This window comes from Taudactylus pleione, unplaced genomic scaffold, assembly GCF_031769625.1.
Source record: "Taudactylus pleione unplaced genomic scaffold, aTauple2 ptg000969l, whole genome shotgun sequence".
NCBI lineage: Eukaryota > Metazoa > Chordata > Amphibia > Anura > Myobatrachidae > Taudactylus > Taudactylus pleione.
The window spans coordinates 1,375,235-1,398,466 of NW_028285370.1; the positions used below are offsets into that span (position 1 = coordinate 1,375,235).

The 23,232-nt window shown below is 45.2% G+C and overlaps 1 protein-coding gene across 1 annotated transcript in view; it reads left to right on the top strand.

Annotated features, from left to right (window-relative positions):
• ERI3 (ERI1 exoribonuclease family member 3) overlaps positions 1–23,232 on the top strand; it is a 235,370-nt gene that overhangs the window by 41,944 nt on the left and 170,194 nt on the right. Inside the window, exons 3-5 of the mRNA XM_088460685.1 lie at positions 8,162–8,278; positions 15,457–15,516; positions 16,173–16,264. Of these exons, the coding sequence (XP_088316811.1) occupies positions 8,162–8,278; positions 15,457–15,516; positions 16,173–16,264 (269 nt within the window). The remainder of the gene's footprint in view (positions 1–8,161; positions 8,279–15,456; positions 15,517–16,172; positions 16,265–23,232) is intronic.

The window sequence follows — 23,232 nt, forward strand, 5'->3', positions numbered from 1 at the left end:
ACGATCGGTGCAGGGAGCCGGCGTCCCGGGGGTTAATAGCCGGCCAGGGGAGGCAGCCTTCCCTGTTACAGCGGCTCCTCCCCTCAGCTCAGCGCGCCTTTCAGTATCCATAGTCTGGCGTCGCTGAGCTGCTTCCTCCGCGGGCCACGCTTCCTCTGAGGTCTCCAGCGGCCATTTTATCTCTGTGGTGCAGCAGAAATCTCTCAGGATGGCAGTGAGTCCAGTCCCCCTGCGTACCTCACCATCAGGTCAGTGTACACAGCGCTGTAGCCTTCCCAGACACTGAATCTGGGCAGTTGAATGCAGTGTAATAGTGCAGTATATTATATGACATGTTTATGTATATATGTATATATCTGCATTGTATGTGACTTATGCTAGTGCTGACTGTACTTTATTCTCTCACCTGTCAGTGTATATCTATCCCTTTTCTTTATCTGCCCTAATACAGCTGTACTTAGGGTGGTTCTGAGACCTCACATTTATATACTTGTTAATATTTGTGTGGTTTGTCACATACTGTTGCGTGCTGCACGTTGCCATATTTTAGATGGAACTGTGTGTTGCATACGCTGAAAATGGGTCCCTGCAGCTAATTTTTGGCATCAGTCAGGACCAGTATAGTGCTGCTTAATATTTCCGCCAAGATTGGTCAGATATGTCTGACCAGGAGATAGAGCGTTATACTGCACCCATTTTTACTATCCTGCAAGTCATGTGCTGCAGGTGTTAGTGCGGAGGATTTGACTCATAAAGGGTTCTGTATGTGGCGTCATCTGGTGCCGGCCTCTTTCACGACCCCCTTGGGCGGTTTGTTTTCTCGGGATCCTCTCAATTGCGGATCGCCGGGCGGGCCCCATTGTTGTACCTCACTTGGGGTTACTTCACCATACTGCCCTTTTCATCTCAGGGTATCTCGCAGCTTCTTGCTCTCTTCCCCTGTGACACAGACTACCGCTCCCTGCAGGGGTTTTTCGCAGTATATGAATTCCCCCTGGTGCCACAATAGTCTGTCATTCCCCTTGCAGGGATTACCACAACAGCCACCCTGGGTGGATGTCGTTTTCTACGAAACGCTAATTGGCGTGGTTGACGCCCTGTGGGTACTTCCCAGTTGGCTCTGCCGTGAACTGGGTACTGTTCGGGGCTCTTTCCCTCTTACACGGGGGGAAGCCTATTTCAGGTATTATTATCCCTGCTTTAGGGCTGGTAGCAGGTCCATTCTGGTTAGAGTGAATGTTGACCTGCACCTGTATCATACACCCTCAGTATTGCGTGCCTTCGGGTTACCTGTTGCTGACTAGCGGGTGGATCGCATAGCGGGACTCTGGCTGTTGCCAGATAGGAGGTGTTACAATAGTGTTTGGCCTCCTGTCCCAAATTCCCTGAGGGTCATCACGAGCCCCTCCTGGGGGGGATGGGCGTGTTGCTCGTCTGATTACAGACGTTACTACGCCTCCCATTCCTGCGTGGTCGGATTCTTCGGATCCGTAGGTGGTAACTCTGCCTGAAATCAGTATACTTGCTTTCAGGAGTTGTTACCCATCCTACCATGGCTATAGCATGGTTGGTTAATACTATTGCATATTGGGTTGAGCATTTGTAACGTTTTTTCCCCTCCAACACGTCGGGGGTTCAAATGTATTTGGTCGCTCACGTAATATATGCTGTTGTCATAGGTGGAAATGCCTATATTGGATACCAGTCTCCTAACTTTCAGAGTTCCGGCTGCGACTGTATCCTCCGTAATACCCTATGGCTGCGCTCTGGGAATGCAGAGGTGCAGATACCATCTTTAGGGTTGATATTGTTTGGTCCTGACCTTGACAAGATTGTAGTAACATTGGCAGTATTACTAACGACAAGTTTACCGCTTTCAGCTATGCCCACTACAAGGCCTCAGACTAAGTCTGTTAAGTCTTTTTTGTCCTCTGGGTCAGCCTAAAGGTCTGTTTCTTCGTAGACTGTCGGCATCTACAAGGGCCGACATATCCAGTACCGAGCAGGCCTGGACTGCCAGCCGATCCTGCTTCTGAACCTACGGATATCTCTTCAGTCTGACGGGACAGGCCTACAACTGGGAGATACCGATTTTCTCAGTTCGCCCGGTATTAGTGTCAAGTTGCCGCGGCTGCGTGGGTAGGAGGGTACGCCCTCTTTACAAGGGCCTTACAGATCCAGAAAGCTATGCAGTTGTTGCGGTAAGCGGAGCTAATTAGGCCATCCCCACTATCTCAGTGAGGGACTGGTTGTTCTGTTTTCTTTCTGGTGCGGTGGCTGAATGGTCCTCTTTGGCCTATTCTCTGTCTCAATTCCCTGAACCAGTTCCTAAAGCTACCTGGGCTCAGGAGGAAATCCCTATGCTCCATCATACGATGTTTGGAACCTGGGGACTTTAGGGTATCACTGGATATACAGGACGCGTGCCTACGGGTACTTACAGAGACCTTTCCTCAGCATGGGCTGAGGTTTGCTGTATCACAGCAACACTTACAATTTTTCGGGCTCTGCCTGTTGGGACTGTCCTCAGCCCCACAGGGGTTTACCAGCGTTTTGGATTTTCTGACAGTTCTTCTGTTCAGTATATCCCAATGCTCCTGTACCTGGACGGCCTCCTGCTCTTAGCGGGATCACCGGGGTACTTTACGGCCAGGTCAGGATGACTGTGGCTTCTTCAGGGTGCAGACGTTTAATCAACGGGGAAAAAGTCCTCCCTGCATCCCTCTCTGGGTATTCTTCATCTAGGATCCCTGCTGGATTCTCAGAATCTGAGAATTCTTCTGGCGTAAGACGGAATCTCCTCTCTTCCATTAGGAGTACATGGTTGTCTGCGCAGTCGACAGATGTCTTTACACTCTGGGATGCATGGTGGAATGGGCTCAGTTCCATTCCAGGCCTTTCCATAATTGGCTCATCTCCAGATGGAATGAGTTTTTTCTGTCGGATAACTGTTCAAACGATGATGCTCTCTCCGGAGGCAAGTCGGTCCCTGTCCGGGTGGCTATGGCCATCTCGTCCAGGGTTTTCTTTGCTAGGGACAGTGTCTGGATCGAATCCTTTTCAGTGCAGTTGGACGTCTGTCGATTCCACCCTGTCAATTAACTTACTCTGGCATAACTCTTGTTTCCCGGTGAACCTGAAAAGGTTCAGTCCGACAGGGTCAGGACAGTGGCTTCCTTTTTAGCAACACTGTTCGTTGGGTGGCAATGACAGGTATGTCACATATTCGGACATAGTCCGAGGGTCTCCTCCCGACCATCTCGGCAGCGTTCATTTCAGGAGCTCTCCATTGGGAAGCGGGAGTCCTCAGCCGTCACGACGTGCATCCCGGGGACTAGTCTCTTCCCCAAGAGAGGTTTCATCTCCTGGTGAGCAGGGGGGGCTCCCCTGAGGTGACCCTCATGGCCTTCTGACTTTATCACACTATGGTGTTACAGTTCAGCTCTGGGGATTCTGAAGCAAACTTCAGCGACTCTTTGTCGGTGACGTGGTCCTTCCACTTTGTGTACCTGTGTTCTCCGGTCTCCCTTCTTCCTCGAGGTCTTTGGAAGTGTTTTCAATCGAGACGGAGATGCTTTCCTGCTGGTGGCTCCTGATTGCCCCAGATGTCAGGGGTACTTGGATCTTCGGAGTCTCTACATCGATACTCCATCCCTGATGCTTCACTGCCCGGACCTGTTGTCTCAGGGTCCTTGGTTTGCCTTGGACCTGGGTCGTTTGTCTTTGACTGTGTCCTTACAGTGGTCTTACGGCTTCCCTGGCTTTGTCATCGTTGGAATGATTAGAGCACATGGATCAGCTTTTGCTGGGACCTACCACAAACTGTGGCAGCCATAAATCTTATGGTATTGTACCTGTCGATACAATCCTCCGGTGTCCAGGATTTCCAGATATTCTGGCATTCCTTCCGGCTGGCTTGGGTTTCACACTTGGCCTGGTCTTCCTGACAGTGCGGATCTCTACACTGTCAGTATGGTTAAGATATGGAATTGCTTCACTCTGGTATCCAGTTCATCCTTTGGAGTGTTTTCTTGATTATGCCTCCATTTGTCCTCCCTAGGGACTCCTTGGGAGTAAGTAGTGGTTCTTCGTTACCTCCGGGGACAGTCAATGGAACCGCTGGTTGTGATAGCCATTACATGGTCTATTGCTTAGGCTCTCTCTTTCTCTCAGGGTGTTTATATCAACCAGGAGAGTGTCTGAATTGGGAGCGTTCTCATGTGGCTCCCTCTTCTGGAGGGCATCATGTCAGGGTGGGAGTTGCTCTCGCCCTGTGTTTCTTCTTAGTGGTTTTCAGGTTCCATATTATTCTGGAACTTATGGTACGGCCATTCTGTCCCCAGTCCTCTCGGCTGGTGTGGCCTCATTGACTGTGGTCTGGCCTCTTTGGATTTATGTGATCCGTTCAGGTTCCTTACGGAAATCGGACTCCTTATTGGTGGTCTGAGATTTCTGGTTTTCACAGGAAAGGATGGCCGGCCTATAACCAAATGTTGGCTTGGATGGCCTCGTAGGTCTTCCTCAGGGGCCTACTCATGGGTAGGCCTTCCTGTTGTTGATGCTTGTTTTTTCTCGGGCCATGTGACCCTCGTGTGCGGCTCGCTGTGGCGCCTCGGCTGTTTTGCCTTACTAGGTGGCCACGTGGTCTTCTGTCCACACCTTTTTAAGGTTCTAGGCATTGGTTTCCTTTGCCTCTCAGGATGCTTCCTTTTTGGCGACGGATTCTCCTCTCAGCACAGGAGCGTCCCCACCCTTGGTTGAACTGCTTTGGGACATCCCCAAGGTCAACCCTGTGGACCCCCTATGGACCCTGAAGTAGAAAACAAGAGATATGGTAAGAACTTACCTTTGTTATCTCTGTTTCTACGAAGTCCATAGGGTCCACAGGGCGCCCGCCCTGACGCACCTGGCTTCATATGGGCTGTGTGGCTGGTCACCGGTTTTCCGTCTCCCATTTCGGTGAGTATGGTTATTGAGTGTTCCAGTTTTCTCTCTCTCTTTTTCTCTCCTCCTCCGGCCTTTGGCTACTTACAAACTGAGGTGCCTCTGGCTTGGGGGTGGGGTTATAGGGAGAGTGGACCCAGTGCATCCTGGGAGCTAAAAGCTTTAACTGCGTGGTGCCCGGATTTGGTTCCCAACCTATACCCCAAGGTCAACCCTGTGGACCCTATGGACTTCGTAGAAACAGAGATAACAAAGGTAAGTTCTTACCATATCTCTTGTTTTACGTTGACCATGTGGATCACTTGTACCTGCCGACCTTTAGTGTGTCGACCTTGTGTCCCTGTCGACCTATTGCCTGTCTAACTTGTGGTGTCTACCTAAACATTGTCTACCTTTTTATTGTAGATCTAAAGACTGGATACCATTTATTTTGCCTTCTCTATACAGGCCGTTGTAATCAATGAAGGGTTAAACCTTTTCCTAATTGAGTTTTTGGTTCTAAAATAAATGTAGGAATGTGCTCATAAAAGTGTCGGCAAGTAAAAATGTTGCTTTTGGCGGCTTTGATTAAATTTTGCTAACTGTTTTTGAATATTAAGGAGCAGTCATTACTAGTTGTTTTCCTAATGCAGCAGCTCCATTTACATAACCCCAGACCCTGGCGTAGAGATATATAGGGAGCCGAGCCTCATTGCTATGCGTCTTTATTAGGGAGAACTGACCAATTCATCTTCTGGAGGCGCAGAACAAATTGTCATTCTTTCTTTAGAATGTGCAATCGCTAGAAACACAGGGACATAAAAAACTGGGATTAACAACCAAAAGTAATGATTATGCTTTTATCTCCTTTGGTTTCTTGCTGTTTGTTTTATCTCCCTGCTATTTGTTACATGTATATTGTTATCACTGTGAGCAATCGGCTTTTTATTTATTAGCGTTATCTGTTTGCTAACTGGCTGCAAAATAAAACGAGTCGTACAATATTAAATGAGGCCTCGTTTATATATGTAGATAAGTTTTATTTACATCCAATAGTTTACATGGCTCTCCATGGGGACAGAGCACAGAGACTGGAAATAATAGGTTTATGTAGATATTAATGACATACTGTGTGCTTCTAGATGTTTTCTGCCACTGAACATAAGCTCATTAATTCCCTTCTCTTTCCCTTTGGCAAATCATATAAAGTTTTTTGTTTTGATCTGTAGACTGGGCTACTTATCTAAAGCTGGGTATGCACTTACCGATGTGTGTACCCAGCGATGCGAAGCCCGACTGGCTGACATATTGGGGGTGACCGGTACACATTACATGATTCGGTGCCCAACCGCCTGATGTCGGGCACTGCGCCATCCATATGCCTGGTGTCGGGGGCTGGTTCGTTCGTCCATCTGTGTCGTTTAGTCGGCCTGCATGTTGACCTGCGGGAGCGCGCATGGTCGTCCATAGTGGGTACCGGATTGGGCGACATATCGTCTAATGTAGAGGTGGGTGGGCAATAAGTGCCCTCCCCAGCTTTTGTAGAACTGCACATCCCAACATGCCCTGCCACAGTTTTGCTTTTGTCCTTGCTAAAACTGTTGCAAGGCATGCTGGCATGTGCAGTTCAACACAACAGCTGGGGGGCTGCTTATTGCCCACGTCTGGTAATGTGTACCCACCTTTAGTCCTGCTGGTCATCTTGGGGTTTGGGCTTGTTTTGGGGGCACAATTTGATGGCAGCAATGAGATTAAGTCCACCTACTACATCCTTTTTTTGTGTGTGTATTTTCTTTTGTTTGTAATTATTTTACATGCTTGTGGGATATTATGTAGACCTTCAAAATATAAACAATCGTAATATAGACACCATAATGACAGGGACATAATGTAAACAAAACAAAACATAAAATAAAATAAAAAAATATATATATAATCTCAAGTTAAAATGTTGACATGTAGGGGTATATTTAGTAAAGTGTACAATTTTAGAAGTGGAGTTGTTGCCCATAGCAACCAATCAGATTCTACTTATTAACCTTCTAGAAGATAATGGCTAGAATCTGGTTGCTATGGGCAACAACTCCACTTCTAGAAACCTGCAATTTAGTAACTATACCTTTTTAGTGTTCATTCTAGGACTGGCAGGGGCAGGGCAATTCATTGCGTGGCCACCCGAAAAAGGGGCGCGGTGACTTTGTAAAGGGGCATGGCTCTGAGATGCCTCTTTTCACTACTGAAGGGGGCGTGCACAGCACTCAGATACTGGCCTGTCCCCAAGCTCTCCCTGCAGTGTGAATAGATGCCATGCGCAGACGTGTTGCGACTGCTTTCGGGTCTTGTCTCAGCCTGCGACTGCAATCCCGTATGCAGAAAAAATGGCTCCGGCGTCTGTTCCCTCAGTCTTTCTACGTGACCATAGGGTGAGAAGGCCGACAATCGAATGATCTGGAACCGATGCTACATTTTTGCACGTAGTCTCTTGGATTTGCGAAGTTGCTGGTGGGCATCTCAAAACAAATCCCAGCGGCAACAAATTTGCATATTTCCGCACAGCCACTGCGTAGAAATTAGCGGCGGTATTGGCGTCCAGCTCTGAATCCGGCCCTCTGTCTCCTGTCCAATTACCTTTTATCTGTGTCGCTGTCTTTTTAGTCAAAACCAAGAATTTTCAGTGTTGAACTCTGTGTGTGACACTGTCGCTAAACTCAAATAAGATCTATCCACTGATCTCTTGATCTCAGGTCCACTCCCACCCCCCAATATCCCAGATCTATCCAATTACTGAGTCAAATTGATCCACTAGATTTTTTCTGGCGTGATATCCTGGCTGTGTTAGGTCTCTAATTTGTATGACTGTGTAAAGTCAGTGACTAATTTTAAAGTTTCCCTACTATTTCAGAGTCAGATTTTTTTTTTCTACTGCCTGTCGTGTGTAGTGAAACTATTTTTGCCATTCTCCAGTCAACTGGAATTAAACCCATCAGCTGAGGTTGGATAAAGAGTTTGGTAATTGGCGTCACAAACCTGATACTCAGTTCATGTCGTGGGTCTCAGAGACTTCTCTACTGTAGTAAATAGATTTGTCTTTAATACAGTAGTTTAAATGCCGAGATAAAACTGTTTTTTGGACAGCCTGCGATACCCTTTTTCTCCTCCGCCATTTTTCCTTCCAAGCAGCAAGCAGAGAAATGCTGTATATGTAATAAATATATTTTTGTTTTGTTCTTACTCCTAGGAAATTATTGAATTTCCCATCCTGAAGTTAAACGGCAGAACAATGGAGATAGAGTCGACGTTTCATACATATGTGCAGCCTGTGGTACACCCACAGCTCACCCCATTCTGCACGGAGGTAAGCAGCCGGGGGGAACCGGTAAGACGAGATGTGAGTGACGGGGGGGATGGTTTCATGCTACATTCACTCTTTCTAAGTTGCATAAGTTTATTGGCTGTTACAAGTCAGACATGTCCCAAGCTTCCCACGCCAAGTTACCATGGACTCTGTTTGTAGTATGTAAATGTGTGTGTGTGTGTGTGTGTATGTATGTGTTTGTGTATATAAATGGCACATTTTCAAATAAACCTTGATTGAGCCATTGGTGTGGAGACCTCATCTACAGTATTAGCCAGATCTCTAGACGTGCATATATAAATTAGAAATTGTGCAGAGCAGGGCAGCTAACATGATATATGGTCTATATCACTGAACCTCCTAGGTAAGGATGAATGGGCAATTCGGTTATAATTGGGGGGGGCAATTCAGTCATGTGACTCCCATTCCTTGCACATTTCTATAGTTAGAACTCCATGTGAGTGGGTAGAAGATTTAGGGGAAAATTACATCACCCAAAGGGTAGTGGATAGGTCTACTATGCTTCCGAAAGAGGTAGTAGAGGCTAATGCATTAGGAAAAGTTAAACATGCTTGGTGTAAAACGCCTATCTAAGTTAAGGATGAAATATGGCATCAGCCTGATAATGTTATCTGATCAATGTATTAATTAAAACATCACTAGGGTGTCAATCCTGCATTGTCACCAGCAGCTGTAGGGGAGAGGTCTGGGTATAAAGAAGTCTCTGTTATTTGGCCAGTTGGGGGGGGGGGGGGGGGGGGGTTAGTCTGGTTTGACCTTTTTTTGAGGTTTATAAGCAAAAATCTTTAACAGTAATCCACTTCGTGGGATAAATTCTGCATAGACGCCGAGCCCGATTCAGAGTTGCCCATAATTCCGGATGTGGCGGCATGTTGCAATGTTAGCACACTGTGCATGTCTTAGAATCTAGTTGGGATTCTACATTTTATTCATCTTACTTTGTTTTTTTACTGACCGCAGAATGGGTTTTACTAAATGGCAACAGGGTGGTTCGCATGTAGGAGGAGCGTATAGGCAGGTTTGCAACCTCTTCTGACTTGAGAGTATGCAGAGCTTCTTCTGCACCAAGAAAGGGATAGGTGTAAGTGCCATTGCTACTGTTGTCTCTCACGGCTGGAGGGCTGGGTGTGGTGTAGTTGCATAGATGCTTCTGGCTCAGCATAGAGGTGGATGTTTGCATTGTACTTCTGATTGCTAGACAAGTCCAAAATGAGACCGTGTTAGGTGTGACTTTGAATCAGGCTCACTGTGACGCTGTAAGTCAGGGGTGCCCACACTTTTGGACTCTGCGATCTACTTAGAAAGCTAATAATAATTTGTGGTCTATAGAGTACGGTGCTAGCCTGAAAAAGGGGGCGTGGTGTGTTGGTAGGGAGGGGGGTGGGGGGTGGGTTGTTAGTAGGGGGGGGGCATGCGTTCGGAGCATGGCATCGCTAGCGACATCTTTAGATCTTTCTGCTTGTACAAAAGATCTGAGGATGCGATGGATGACCGGCGTGAGCACGCATCGTGATAGTGGGTACACACTACATGATTTGAACGATTTGTTTATCAGATGCGTCCAAATCTGCCAAGTCGCAAGATATCGTGTAGTGTGTACCCACCTTGCTTCTTATTGGTTGCTGGAGACAGGTGCAGCAGCCAATAAGAATCTGCCCGACTCCTATTGGCTGCCCCCGGACATCCACCACGATCGACCAGTTGTGTGTCCGTGTTCGATCACGATTGATGCTTTGCCCACCCCTGCTGTAAGCCTGTCTCTGGCATCCATATTTTGTGAGCACCTCCCGAAGGGATTTTTTGAAAAAAAAATTATAGGACAGTTTATTTTTTTTTTACTTTTTTTTTAATCTATTGGATGGATCCTTTATAGATACTCAATTTGCTATTTGAAAAATGAAATCTATATCTTATATGGGGGATATTCAATTGGGTGTGGGGTTTTCCCGCAGTTAATTGAACGTGCTGCCCGATTCAATTAGCTGTGGGAACCCCACGCTAAGCCCCAGAGGGAATTTTTTTTCCTCGCAGCCTCAGGAGCTGCAAGGAAAAATCTGCATTAAAATGCAGACTCTGCTGGAATATATGGGCATCCCTGCTCGTTAAAATGCACTTTGCGCGGAAACTATAGGCTAGCGAGCGGGGAAAATGCTGATTAATTGAATACCTTCGGATGAGAAACTTGGAGCAAACCCAGAGCCTAATTGAATTCCCCCCTATATGTGTGATTACGTCTTTAAAAGTAGCAACACCAGAATATAAATAAAATTTGAACCATAATTGCTAGTTGATAATTTAGCACATATCTGTGACCTATGCCATCTAATTCCATACACTAAACACAGTGTTATGTTAGACGGTCAGGGATTAACCACCTGTATGATAAGGTCAGTCCTATCGTAGTAACCCATGTTCCAGTGTCAGGAAATAAGAGATGCTTGCATTCACATCCTGCAGTATAAATCAATGCACACGAAGCAGAAGGAAGAGTTGCTAGTTTGTGTTACAATTAAAGCAGAGGAGACTGAATACAAGGGAGATTCTCAGCAAACATCATCTGTGCAACAAAACAAACTGAAAGGTTACTGAAACTTTTTTTTTTTTACCATGTACTGTAGTTAGCCATATACCATTAGATAGCTCGGTGATGCGGCTTACATGTACTGTAGTTAGCCATATACCATTAGATAGCTTGGTGATGCGGCTTACATGTACTGTAGTTAGCCATATACCATTAGATAGCTCGGTGATGCGGCTTACATGTACTGTAGTTAGCCATATACCATTAGATAGCTCGGTGATGCGGCTTACATGTACTGTAGTTAGCCATATACCATTAGATAGCTTGGTGATGCGGCTTACATGTACTGTAGTTAGCCATATACCATTAGATAGCTTGGTGATGCGGCTTACATGTACTGTAGTTAGCCATATACCATTAGATAGCTTGGTGATGCGGCTTACATGTACTGTAGTTAGCCATATACCATTAGATAGCTTGGAGATGCGGCTTACATGTACTGTAGTTAGCCATATACCATTAGATAGCTTGGTGATGCGGCTTACATGTACTGTAGTTAGCCATATACCATTAGATAGCTTGGTGATGTGGCTAACGTACTGTAGTTAGCCATATACCATTAGATAGCTTGGTGATGCGACTTAATAATTAAGCGAAGAAACCCTTTTATTTTGTTATTTTTAGTTTATCTAATTTAAAGCCTGTTGTTGCAATGTCTCTGTGTCAGTCAGTGTGATGAAAGGGAAGGATGTTGTGATTTCTATTCAGGAAAGAGAATGCCGTTATTTACCATATATAATTCTCCTCTTGCACTGAGTCGCTGCAACTAAACCAAGTTTAGTTGCAAGAGGAGTCAGTGGTATTCTATTAATATTTGTGTTCCCCAGTGTTTCTCTGCTTATTGGTATGTATGTACTATGTTCTGGTTCCTAGAATCTAGTTTAAGTGACCATTGTCGTAGCTTGCTGCCACTTAGTCCTATGATCTGTTTCTGGAAATATTAACCTTCTCGCTGTCGTTCTGTTTTGAACTGGACTGAAGTGCTCAGCAGTTGAACGGTTAACCCGCACGCTGGCCGCCCCTCTATCCGCACCTGACTCCAGATTGTCAGCTTATGGCATTAGGCCAGGCTTACGATCTGATCCCTTGCTCTCCACACTTTGGCCCTGATTGCTATAAGTGGTAGTAAGGGGCTTTGCCGCAACACCTGCCCTTGTGAGGCTGAGATTTATTGCTTCCATTGTCGGGAAGAATGGCAGCACGGTGTTATCAGATGGAGCAGCAGAGGGGAGCATTTATCCGATTCCTCTGCAGATAAACTTGACAGTAAATCCCCACAAGTGACCTGCTAGGTGCATGATCCTACGTGTCTACCCCCTGGGAAGCCTCAGACAGACTCGAGGGATTGTTCAGTCTGTAAATGTGCCTTAAAATCGTCCCACTGTTCAAAATCAGATATATAAAACACAAATCAGTGAGGGTTTTTATTACACATTTATAGACATCAGGTGACTCTCTGTATTAATAATGGGGGATACTAACCAAGCAACCACTGGAAGCCCTTGTTGAGCATTCTGTCTTACGCAGACTAATATATAAAGCTGCAGTTCCCTCTTTCAGTAGAAGGGTTAAATCCAGTTATAGGTTATTCTTGAGCCATTTCACAGCGGATTAAAAATTGAGTTTGAAGCACAACTTACACTACAGTGACCGACGTTATCCCCTCTCCTCTGGGCGCTTAGAAAAGTGTGAATTTCTCCCCATTGTAGGACCAGTCACCTCTCCAGAACAATTGAGTTTTCTTGAGCCGGCAGAAATTTTTTGCATGTTCTATGTACGTTTGAACCTCTTCCTAGAGATGTGTAACACAGATCCTTATTATAAATAACACCAAAGAAATGCTGGACTTTTGCAAGTTGAGTCAAGGTGAATAGAAATGTTATTGGCAAAATATTTATGTGGATTACGGTTCTCTATTACACTCTGTAAATACCATTGAATGGTATATAGGGTTTTTGTTTTGCATGTTTGAAAACTCTCGGATTAAAGATATACGTATGATAGGAAATCCAACGGGACGTAGTTTCCATCACAGCGGCCGGGATATCGGCTCTCTGAATATCTGCAACAGAATTCCGACCGTTGGCATCCCGATGGTAAGTATTAAGGTTAGAGGGAGGGTCAGGTTTAGGCACTAGGGTGGAGGGTTACGCTGCAGAAAAGGTGGGTTAGTGTTAGGGGGTGGGTTAGGACACTTACCTTATTGGGTCAGGACTCTGTCAGGATGCCGTTGTCGGGATTCTGATCGCTGTCACCCGGATCCCGTACCCAACCCAATCCAACACCGTGAACGGGGAATCTCTGTGCCCTGCAGTGTATGTGATACATTTACAAGCAATAAGGAATCACTGCTGTGCAGTTAACCCCAACTGATGTGTTAATTGTTATGCCATCCATTTATAATAGATTAGCATCATCTGTAGTTTTACAGATCTGGCACAAACTATATAAACCTCGCTGACTTTAGAATGCGGACACAGAAACTGAGTTGTTCATTCCCGATGCTGCTGCGCCTATATTTGTTGGGGGGGCAAATAGTTTCCAGGTTTTTTTGTTTGTCAAGTTATTGTTTGTAAAGTTATTTATATAGTGTTGGCACATTCCACAGCGCTTTACAGAGAGTATTGTACATTCACACCAGTTCCTGTCCCAGTGGAGCGTACAATCTATATTCCTTACCACATGTGCACACAATTCACCTACCGGTTTGGATTGTGAAAGGAAACCAGAGTACACTGTGGAAACTCACGCAAATACGGGGAGAAAATACAAACTCCACACAGGGCCGTGGTGGGTATCGAACCCAAGACCTCAGTGCTGTGAGGCAGTAATGCTGACCATTACGTTTACAAATCATATCTCTATGTATATACTGCACAATAAAATGCAGAAGCCAGTACAGACCCCGTACCTGAGCCTAAGTTGTTGCGCTTGGAATCTCAGGCTGTTAACATGATGGAAAATCCAAATCTCAGATCACTACCATTTGCTGAAGTTATCCTGTTAGTGTCACCGTTTGTATTGAAATCTAAAATACTTACCTGCACACTCAGTGTATTGCATGTGTTTTGGTTTTTACTTGCTAACTATATAGACAACACATTTAAAATACACTGCCAGGTCTCTCACATGTTCTGCATTCTGTACATGTTCTGCAAGACTTGCCCACATACAGCGATTGTCCCTGAATTGTGTAAAGTCAGGATTTCAAGGCATAATATTTAATTGTCACCTGTAACTGGGTAAAAGTCCCCAGGTACGTGCTGATTTTCCCAACGACAGACCTTTTAAGTTCCACATCGTAATGATTTAATGAACTGCAAAAGAAAATCCTAGAGCATCCTCTCTCGTTTTAATTAACATTTCTCTCTGAAAGGTATTTATTACCGTTCCTTGTTAATCATTAGTGGAAAATAAGTTTGCCTTTAAGTCTGAGTCCTGGTATTCATTACAATTAATTAAACTCATATTGTGAGTTAATAAACGGTCTCATAGTTAGGATGAAAACGCTGTGTGAAAATGAACTTAATATGTATTTTTTTTTAGTCTTTATTAAAACAAATATATGTGAGTGGCTTAAATCAGAAGGAAACGTTTAAGGGTGACTTCCCAGTGCAAATCCAGTAACTTCCAGGGAGAGCTTTTTGGCTTACAGGAGGGGTAATATGTTTGTCCTATGCATTCTTTAACTGTATGTTTCCAACACACATCTGTTTAAGATACTGGGCCTGATTCAGCAAGGAATGCAAAAGTGATAGCCAATCAGCTCTGAACTGTCATCTCACAGGCTGTGTTTGAAAAATGACAGCTGGGAGCTGATTGGCTGGCACCTTATCACTTTCTTATCACTTTTCACTCTGTCTCCTAACAATGCTTAGTAAATAGACCCCTTAATTCCCTTACTTGTATAAAAAGTAAAACTGCATTTGTGAACTCTATATTCAGGAAGGCTGTTTTTCGTGTTCCAGGGCAGCAAAAATAAACAGCTGGATATGACTGTATAAAGACATTGCTGAAAACCTAGGAAAACGGAAAACTAAATCCGTGCATATAATATTGGAGCAAGTCTTGTACCGGGCAATAAATTAAAGGGAAAACTCCTGTACCTGGAGTCCGTAAGCGAGTGCCTACTAATACATACTGACATAAAGGGGGCAATTGAATTGTTTTTTAAGGTGCTCTAATTAATGGGTGCCCAATGTTGCAATTCAATTGTTTTTGGGTGCCCATTAATAATTGCGCTTAATGCGCCTAATTAGACCAAGTTTAGCCACATCAAACGCTACAGTCCTGGTTAGGGTGCTCAAACAGTAATTTGGGGGCCCAAAACCAGGTCTTCTCGCGTTTTTGCTCATTTCCTCCAGAGCTGGTGGCTGTTCGCACCCGAAATGGATTAACAATTGAATTCCTCCATCGGGCGCCCGGCACTGACAGCCGCCGGCGCCAACAATTGGTTGTCGCCTATAATGTGTATTTATTAGCGAACATTTCATAAGGTCACTTCCCTTGGATTGATGTTGAATAAAGCTGTTTTCATTGTCATTTTAATGATTTCTCAACCTTTTCCTTCTCTCAGCTGACGGGCATCATCCAGGAAATGGTAGACGGACAGCCGACCCTCAGCCAAGTTCTGGAGGTGAGTTCCACACCTCTATCTTGCCCATTAGAAGCTAATAATCAGAGCTGAGGGGCTTCGGTTCAGCAGTCTGAGCCACAAAGGAACAAATCTTAGCTCCTCTCCTACATTTCCTGCACCGTTCTCAGTGATCTCTCTGGAACCCGTGAGGTTGATGTGTTGTGTGTTCTATTGACGTGTGAAAAGAGACCGTATGTTTTAGTTTCGCATGCAGTGAAGGGGTAACAATGTGGTCAGAGAATGTTACACAGGGAACAGAAGAAAAGTCCCTTCTGTGTCACCTTGATGAAAGTTATAGCATTACTATGAATGAATAACCTATAAGGAAAGTAAATGATCAATGATTGCGGCTGGTCACAGACTGATAATAATCACAGTAAGTTATGATAACATCCTCTGTTTATGCCTTGAGGATTTTGAAGTGTGTTGTGACCTTCTAGCTTGTCCCCCCCCCCGCCCCCCCCCCGGACTCCCACCTCTCTACTAAACAAGCTCCAATGTTTGTTAATAACGGAGAGAGTATAGAACGGGATGGATAAGATCACAATTTTCTCCCTCTTCTGATTACATTGTCTTATCTGTGTAGGGACTGGCGCCTCTGCTAAAGCCAAAAGCCGAACCTGACATTTCCTTTGTGTTTCCGTCCTGTCTTTCAGAGAGTCGACGAATGGATGGCCAAAGAAGGCCTCTTAGACCCCAGTGTCAAGTCTATCTTCGTCACTTGCGGAGACTGGGACTTGAAACTTATGTGAGTATATTGTGTCAGATACCCTCTGTGTGTATCTGGTGTGCATCGTTTCATCTCAACGAGATAATCATAGGATATAAGTACTGTCTGTATTAGCAGCTTTTACTATGCTGTGCAAGGCCCTACATGACTGTCTAGTCTATTTTAAAATCTTACTGTAAGGGGGCTTGTCTTAAAGTCCTGTCACCCCATCATCCTCATTGGAGCTGTCACATTTACCATAACATTGAGGGGTGAGGGTTCCCATTGGCCAAAGATATGTCCCTATTCACCTCCGGTTATTGACCTTCATTGTCCTATTTCCGCAGGAGTTTATATAGCTTTCTTTTGTCATTGGATGATTATTATTACTATTTGTTTCCATAGTGCCAGCATGCAGTGTCAACACTTTACAGTTGGGGATAAACACAGTAATAAAGCAAAACTCCTTCTAAATCCTCCAGTTACCCTTTATCAGGTGTCTAAGAACCTCCCGTTACGCATAATCCATCCCATCAGTTTGTCTGTACTCAATGAACTGACTCTGTCCTCTTGTTTCACGATCTTGAAAGTGTTGTGCGCAAAAAAATGGATTACCGCTTGTAAAATTCCGCTAAACCTAAATTGAAGGTTGCTTTTATATAAAGAACTACAATTATGCAGCGATTATGTTTTTTCACAGCCAGGACATCATTCCCATACAGGATGGACAGCCGCAATCTTCTTTCAGTCAATCCTGTTTTAAATGTACCAAGACCCTGTGAAGCAGCTGCTCTTAATTCTGGGAGTCCTGGCTAGCCTGCAGTATTTGTAGGTCCAGTGTCCTGTCCACTAAACTCCAAATTAGCCTTGGAGAAAGCACAGCTCAGGTTACCGGAGACATGAGCCTTGTGGGCCAGCAGACACACCTCGCCGATTTCCCCCCTATGTCTCTGCATTCTTCAAACATTATGTTTAATGATGCTCCTGCTGACATTAATCATGTTTTAGGTGGGAAGTGGAGAAAAGTGTGTGTTCTCGCTGTTATTTTTATCACATGTTGGAAGGACCAGCTGACAAACGGCAGTAAATTGATATCTGGAATGTGTTAGCGCTGGATAGTTTTATTTTGACATCAATTTTCAAATTTAGTACTTAATAAGAAAATAAAAAAAATAACAAGGGGCAGACAGCAGATTGCTGTTTTTTATGGCGTCCTCTAGAGAGAGATGGAAACTTACGGCGTGATTAAAGGAGACTTAGCAGGGAATAGCTAGATAACGCGGCACTGTCTTCCTACGCAGAGCACAGCGGAAGCTGGGAATACAGAGGTGTAAGATAATGTAACTTTAGTCTGTATCGGCAGGAGAGTTGTGGAGGTTCTGTAACTTATGTCAATGGATAACCTCTGGTTTAGGGGTAAATTTACTAAAGTGCTGGTTTTTAGAAGTGGAGTTGTTGTCCATAGCAACTAATCAGATTCTAGCTATTCTCTTCTAGAAGGTGCTACATAAATAAGTAGAATGACTTCTAAAGACCCGCACCAGGACAGCAGTGTCCGGAGAGGTTGGGGATGGAACCTGGTGGGGGGGGGGGGGGGCAGCTTGGGTCAGAAGGTCTATTACATTGGATTCCATATTTAATTTCATTTGCATTGTATGAATGGAACTAAGGGCCTGATTCAGAGCCGCTCGTAAGAGGCCGCTCGTTCGCTCCGAGCGATGTTCGCACAACTGCGCATGCGTATGGGTTGTAATACGCATGTGCGAACCAGTCATTGCGGTCGGAAATTGTGTGCTCGCAAAATAGCGAATGCCTGCTAATTTGAGTGACAGGATGAGGCGTTTGTGGGTGGTAACAGGGGAAGGTGCTTGAAAACGGGGAGTGGAGATCCGAACGCAGGCGTGCCAAAAGGTCAAAACGGGCGTTTTAAGGGTGTGCATAATTAACAAAGCAGCGTCATCGACCACGTCACTTTGTTGTTTCTTAGCCTGAACTGTTCGCATGATTGCGGTAGGAAAATCCAACCACAAGCACTGCGAGCAGTTCAGATGCCTTTCGATGTACCCGATTAATCAAATAGTGGACATGACGTAGGATGCGAGCTGCCAGGGGGCGTCTTTACAAAATAGCGAGCGCATATTTCGTTCGCTCGCTCGCTCAGACATAGAGGCGTCAACAGACCGCAAAGAGCGAGCGCTCAATTTAAATGGCCGACCCCTTTTTCTGAACGACCGCTCGCAAATAGCGTCCGGCTCTGAATCAGGCCCTAAATGCATATATTTTGTGCGTATACTGGTTTGTACATATCTGTGACTGCATGGCTCTATCCATGCGCTTGTTTTTTTAATCACTACCGGTACACACTTGCACAAGTTGTATCCTTGGTGCAGAGATGTTCCTGACATCAGATGGATGTCTTTGTGTGCTCAGCTCAGTTTCCACCTTCACTAAACTTAGCCGGAATGGGATTGAAATACCGACAGCTGTTTAGCCGCCGCTTCAAGTCCCGACTATAGCAGCCTGACTGGAGGACATCCCAACGCCAGCTAGTAAGTACCCTAACCCTCCCTTACCCCTAACCATCCCTTAGTGGTGCCTAACCCTAAAACTCCGGGGGGGGTGTGCCTAACCCTAAGTCCCCACGGGGGTGCCTAAACCTAACCCACCCCCCTTCCCGAACCCTAAACCTAACCCTCCCAAGGGGGGGGGGGCCCTAGCTTAACCCTAACCTTCCCCAGGGGGTGCCTAACCCTAAGTCCCACCGGGGGTCTCTAAACCTAACCCCCCCCATCTCCGGACTAAGTAGAATACTTACCCAGCTCTTGACGATCGCGGTGGCGGGAGTCGGGTTTCCGGTGTTGGGATCAAGAAAGGCGTCGATATTTCAACTCTTATCTTAAGTCTTGTGTCGGGCATGTATAGTCGGGATTTAGACTGGCGGCATTGCGTCCTCCGGTCTATTAACTACATCCCACTTAACCTACGTACGATCTTCCTAACATTCAGTTATGCCCATTCAGCTGCAAATGGTGATGTGACTGAGATACGTACGACTCTGAATGGCTAATAGATGTGTACATAAGCTATGTTGCATGCACAGTGCTAAACAACGCAAGATCCATCTACAAAACAGACCTGGGTGCCGTTCTGCATCAGCTTCTTACTGGCAACCTTACTACACCTACTCATTAATGCCAACCATGTGGCAGCACCTCATTGCATAAAAATGTACAGACCTGGTCAAGAGGTTCAGTTGTTATTCAGAACAAATATGATGGGGAATATGATCGAAGTGTGGGCGAAAATTCCTTGTTAATGACTGGGGTCCAAGGAAAATCAGTACACTAGTTCAAATTGACAGGAAGGCGACGGTACCTCAAATAACACGTTGAACCAACAGAAAACTACACCGGGTTCCACTACTCTCAATAAGAACAGGACACTGAATGGGATGCATCCATAATACCGACACTGGATTCCAGCGGTCAGAATGCCGGCGCCGGAATCCTGACACTTGTATGAAGTATTGGGTACTAAGGGGGGGTGGGTTAGGTTTAGGGTGCAGGGAGGGGGAGGTTAGGTTTAGGCACTTGGGGGGGGGGGGGGGGGTTAGGCACCAGGAAGGGAGGGGTAGGATACTTATCGACAAATGTCAGTATCCTAACCATGTTTGGTCGCTGGGGTCTGGATTCTGACCGCCGGCATCCTGTACCCAACCCCACTGAATCTACTGTGGGCACACCAACACGGGACAGCTGAAGACTGGAAAACGTTGCCTGGTCTGATGAGTCTTGATTTCTGCTGCGACATGTAGATGGTAGAATGTGGCATAAACAAGATGAATGGATTAAATCCTGCCCTGTGTCACCAGCTCAGGCTGGTGGTGTAACGGTGTACGGATTATGTTCTTGGCACACATTAGACCCTTAATGCCATTTGAGTTTTAATTGCCACAATCTTCCTGGGCATTGTTGCTCACAATATGCCTCCCTTTATGGGGGATGTAGTTTGGAAGCCGACTTTCTAAATGCCGACCGCCGGCTTCCAGACTTTCTAATCCCGGCGTGGTACTAATGACAGGCGTCAAACTCGACGCCTGTCATTAACCAGACGCCGGAAAAATATAATATATTCGAAGTGTGTGTTTAAATATTTGCACATGTACATACCTGTTACTACTGCCATATTTTAGCATTTTAAATAATATAAGAGTATTTTGCAAGACACTAAACAATCAAGCGGCTGTTACTGTGGAACTACTACAGGTGCACGTAGTGTGCGAACTGTATAATGTAGCGCTCTGGTTGGAATCGCTTTTGTTTCTTTCTCTGGGTGTACATGTCATGTAAAGTCTTGGGAGGGTGACTGGTGTCACAGGTGGTTCGCTAGGTTTTGGTGTGTGTGGGTAGAAGGTCTGCATTCAGAACAGTACCTAGTAATATAGTACTTAAGCTGGCCACACATCTAAAGATTATCTGTCCCACCAGCCAACTAGTTGATTGGTTGGAATGAAAATTTGGTAAGGTCTGAAAGCAAATGACAATTAGCAATTTGCTCCCAAACGCCGGAAAATGGACAAAAACTGTTGATTGAACAAATAGTTTAGATCAAACATTTAACAAACTTGTCTGACGGCCATTTTCATCTATTTTCTGGCATTTAGGAGCAAATTGCTGATAATCAGTTACTCCCATATGTTACCAGATTTTCATTCCAACCAATCAGCAAGTTGGCTGGTTGGATGTAAGTTGTTCTAGTGTGTGGCCAGCTATAGACTTCCTGTGTTTAATAACTACAGTACAGCACCTGGAAGTGGTGGCTGAGCAGAGTTTTGTACCTGGGGTGCAAGACAGGCACAGTGTGCGGGGGAGCAGGTTAGGTACTGTGTCAGGGGTGCTGGACAACTGTAGAAGTGTAACACACACGGACGAGGCAGAGCACGGTCCCTACAGCTGGCAGACGGAGCAGTGTCGCACACTTCGGGTCGCTTTTGAGACATCAAACATGAAGCAACAGAGAGCAGGAACCAGCAGTAATGATCTGGCAATCAGGAAGCCCCTTATATAGGCCAGGAACTTGGGTAATAAGAACCAGGTGCCGGCAGCTCATTAAGGGCAATTGATTGCTCAGGCAACGCTCAAGTCCTGGTCTGCTCTAGTACAATGATAAAAGGGTGTCCTCAAAATATGCACATTCTACACAACATCTAACAAATGTTTCTCAATGATATTTCGCCTTTAATAAAGGACAGTGCATCCTGCGCAGGGAATGTGTCTGACATCAGGGTGAGGAGCGAGGCGCGTTTTACTGACTATTGGGTGTGCTCCGTAGTTGCTCACACTTTAAGTGAGTATTAAATGGCAAGTGCTGCTGTTGTTCCTTTTAATACTGTTATAAAGCAGAGTCTCTGCTGAAGTGTTTATAGTGCATATCCCTCATCTTATGTGCACATTAGTGAAAGCTCGTCAGTAAATTATGCCATTCCTTTCATTTTATTTCTCCGTATAATTCTTCTCTCGCAAGTGCTGCTGGCTGAGAGGCCCTCGAAATACGAGTGAATTAAGGTCTTTCCATTTGTTTACTATTTATTGCTGTTTTTACATTTACATGTATAAAATGCCCAATCTTTTAGAGCTCTTTCTGCAAGAGACACTCGGCTTACACCAGATTCTGGTGGGGTTCTGTGTTTTATGCTAGTAGCTATGTAGCCACATTTAGTCATTTGTACTATTTCGCTATTGGAATTTTTTTTTTTTTATAATCCTGAAGTTTATTAACAGGTATTTGGGGTTTATATTTTATTAATGGGATATTTCACTTTTTTTTTTCTTTTCCCCAGAACAGTGATAAACAAAACTGGCAATTTGCTCAAATCAATGTATTAGTCTACTACAGGTGCTTGCCAGGAGGGGGCTAGTCTAGGATAAGCCTAAAATTCCCCCAGCTCACCATAAATCACCAGTGAATGAGATTTACATCCTATATGATAGTAGAAATGCAGACATCTCAGTTTACATATATATGTGTAAACATATACTTAAGCCACCGGCCACTTCACTCCTTGTCTCTCATATGGTGGTCCTAACCAACGGTTGCCAGATCCGTCCCTTTAATAATCAACACATGAATTACACAGGATCTGCGGATGGCTGACTTCTAGGGGTACACTAACTGGGACACAGTCAGGATGCAGGCGGATGGAATGCTGGACTTCAATATACTGACGCCGGAATCACGACTACCGCCAGAATGCTGACTCCGCCATCCTGAAGAGATCAAGATAGCGATGACTGCATCCTGATGGTAAGTATGCGGGTTAGGGTTAGGCCGGGGATGAGGGGACCTCCCTGGGGTGGGTTAGGGTTATGCATCGACCGTGGAGGGTTAGGGTTAGTCACCACCCGGGGAGGATTAGGTGTAAGATGCGGAAAGGGGGGGGTGGGTTAGGCACCACTGGGGGATGGTTAGGCTACTTACCAGCCGCTGTCGGGATCCTGATCATTGGGATGCCGCTGTTGGTCTTTTGATCACCGGCATCCCGACCCCCGGTCAATCATATGTATTCCTTACTAACTATAGGCTATAGTTAGTATATCCCAAGAAGTCAGCCATCCAGAGAAACTGTGTAATTCATGTGTTTATTAAAGGGATGAATCTGGCAACCTTGGTCCTAACACTACATGATGATTGCACCCACTCACCTGGAGGCACCCCAATATACTCCAATTGGCACTACATGTCCAGCATACCCTTCAACAACTGATCCCCCATTCAATTAACTTGACAGTTTGTGTATCCCTGTTCTTGGAGGCATGTATGGGATCAGTGGTGGCACGATGTATTTGCCTTGTGGAATATTATTGATTTATGAATTGTTTCTTAATACAGAACTCCACGCACATGATTTGCTAATGAGCATTATCTACTTGCCGCCTTCCTTCCTAGCAGAAAAAGAAAACCATAGATTATAGTTTCTAACCTATCTTCTTAAATTGGAGATTTCATCT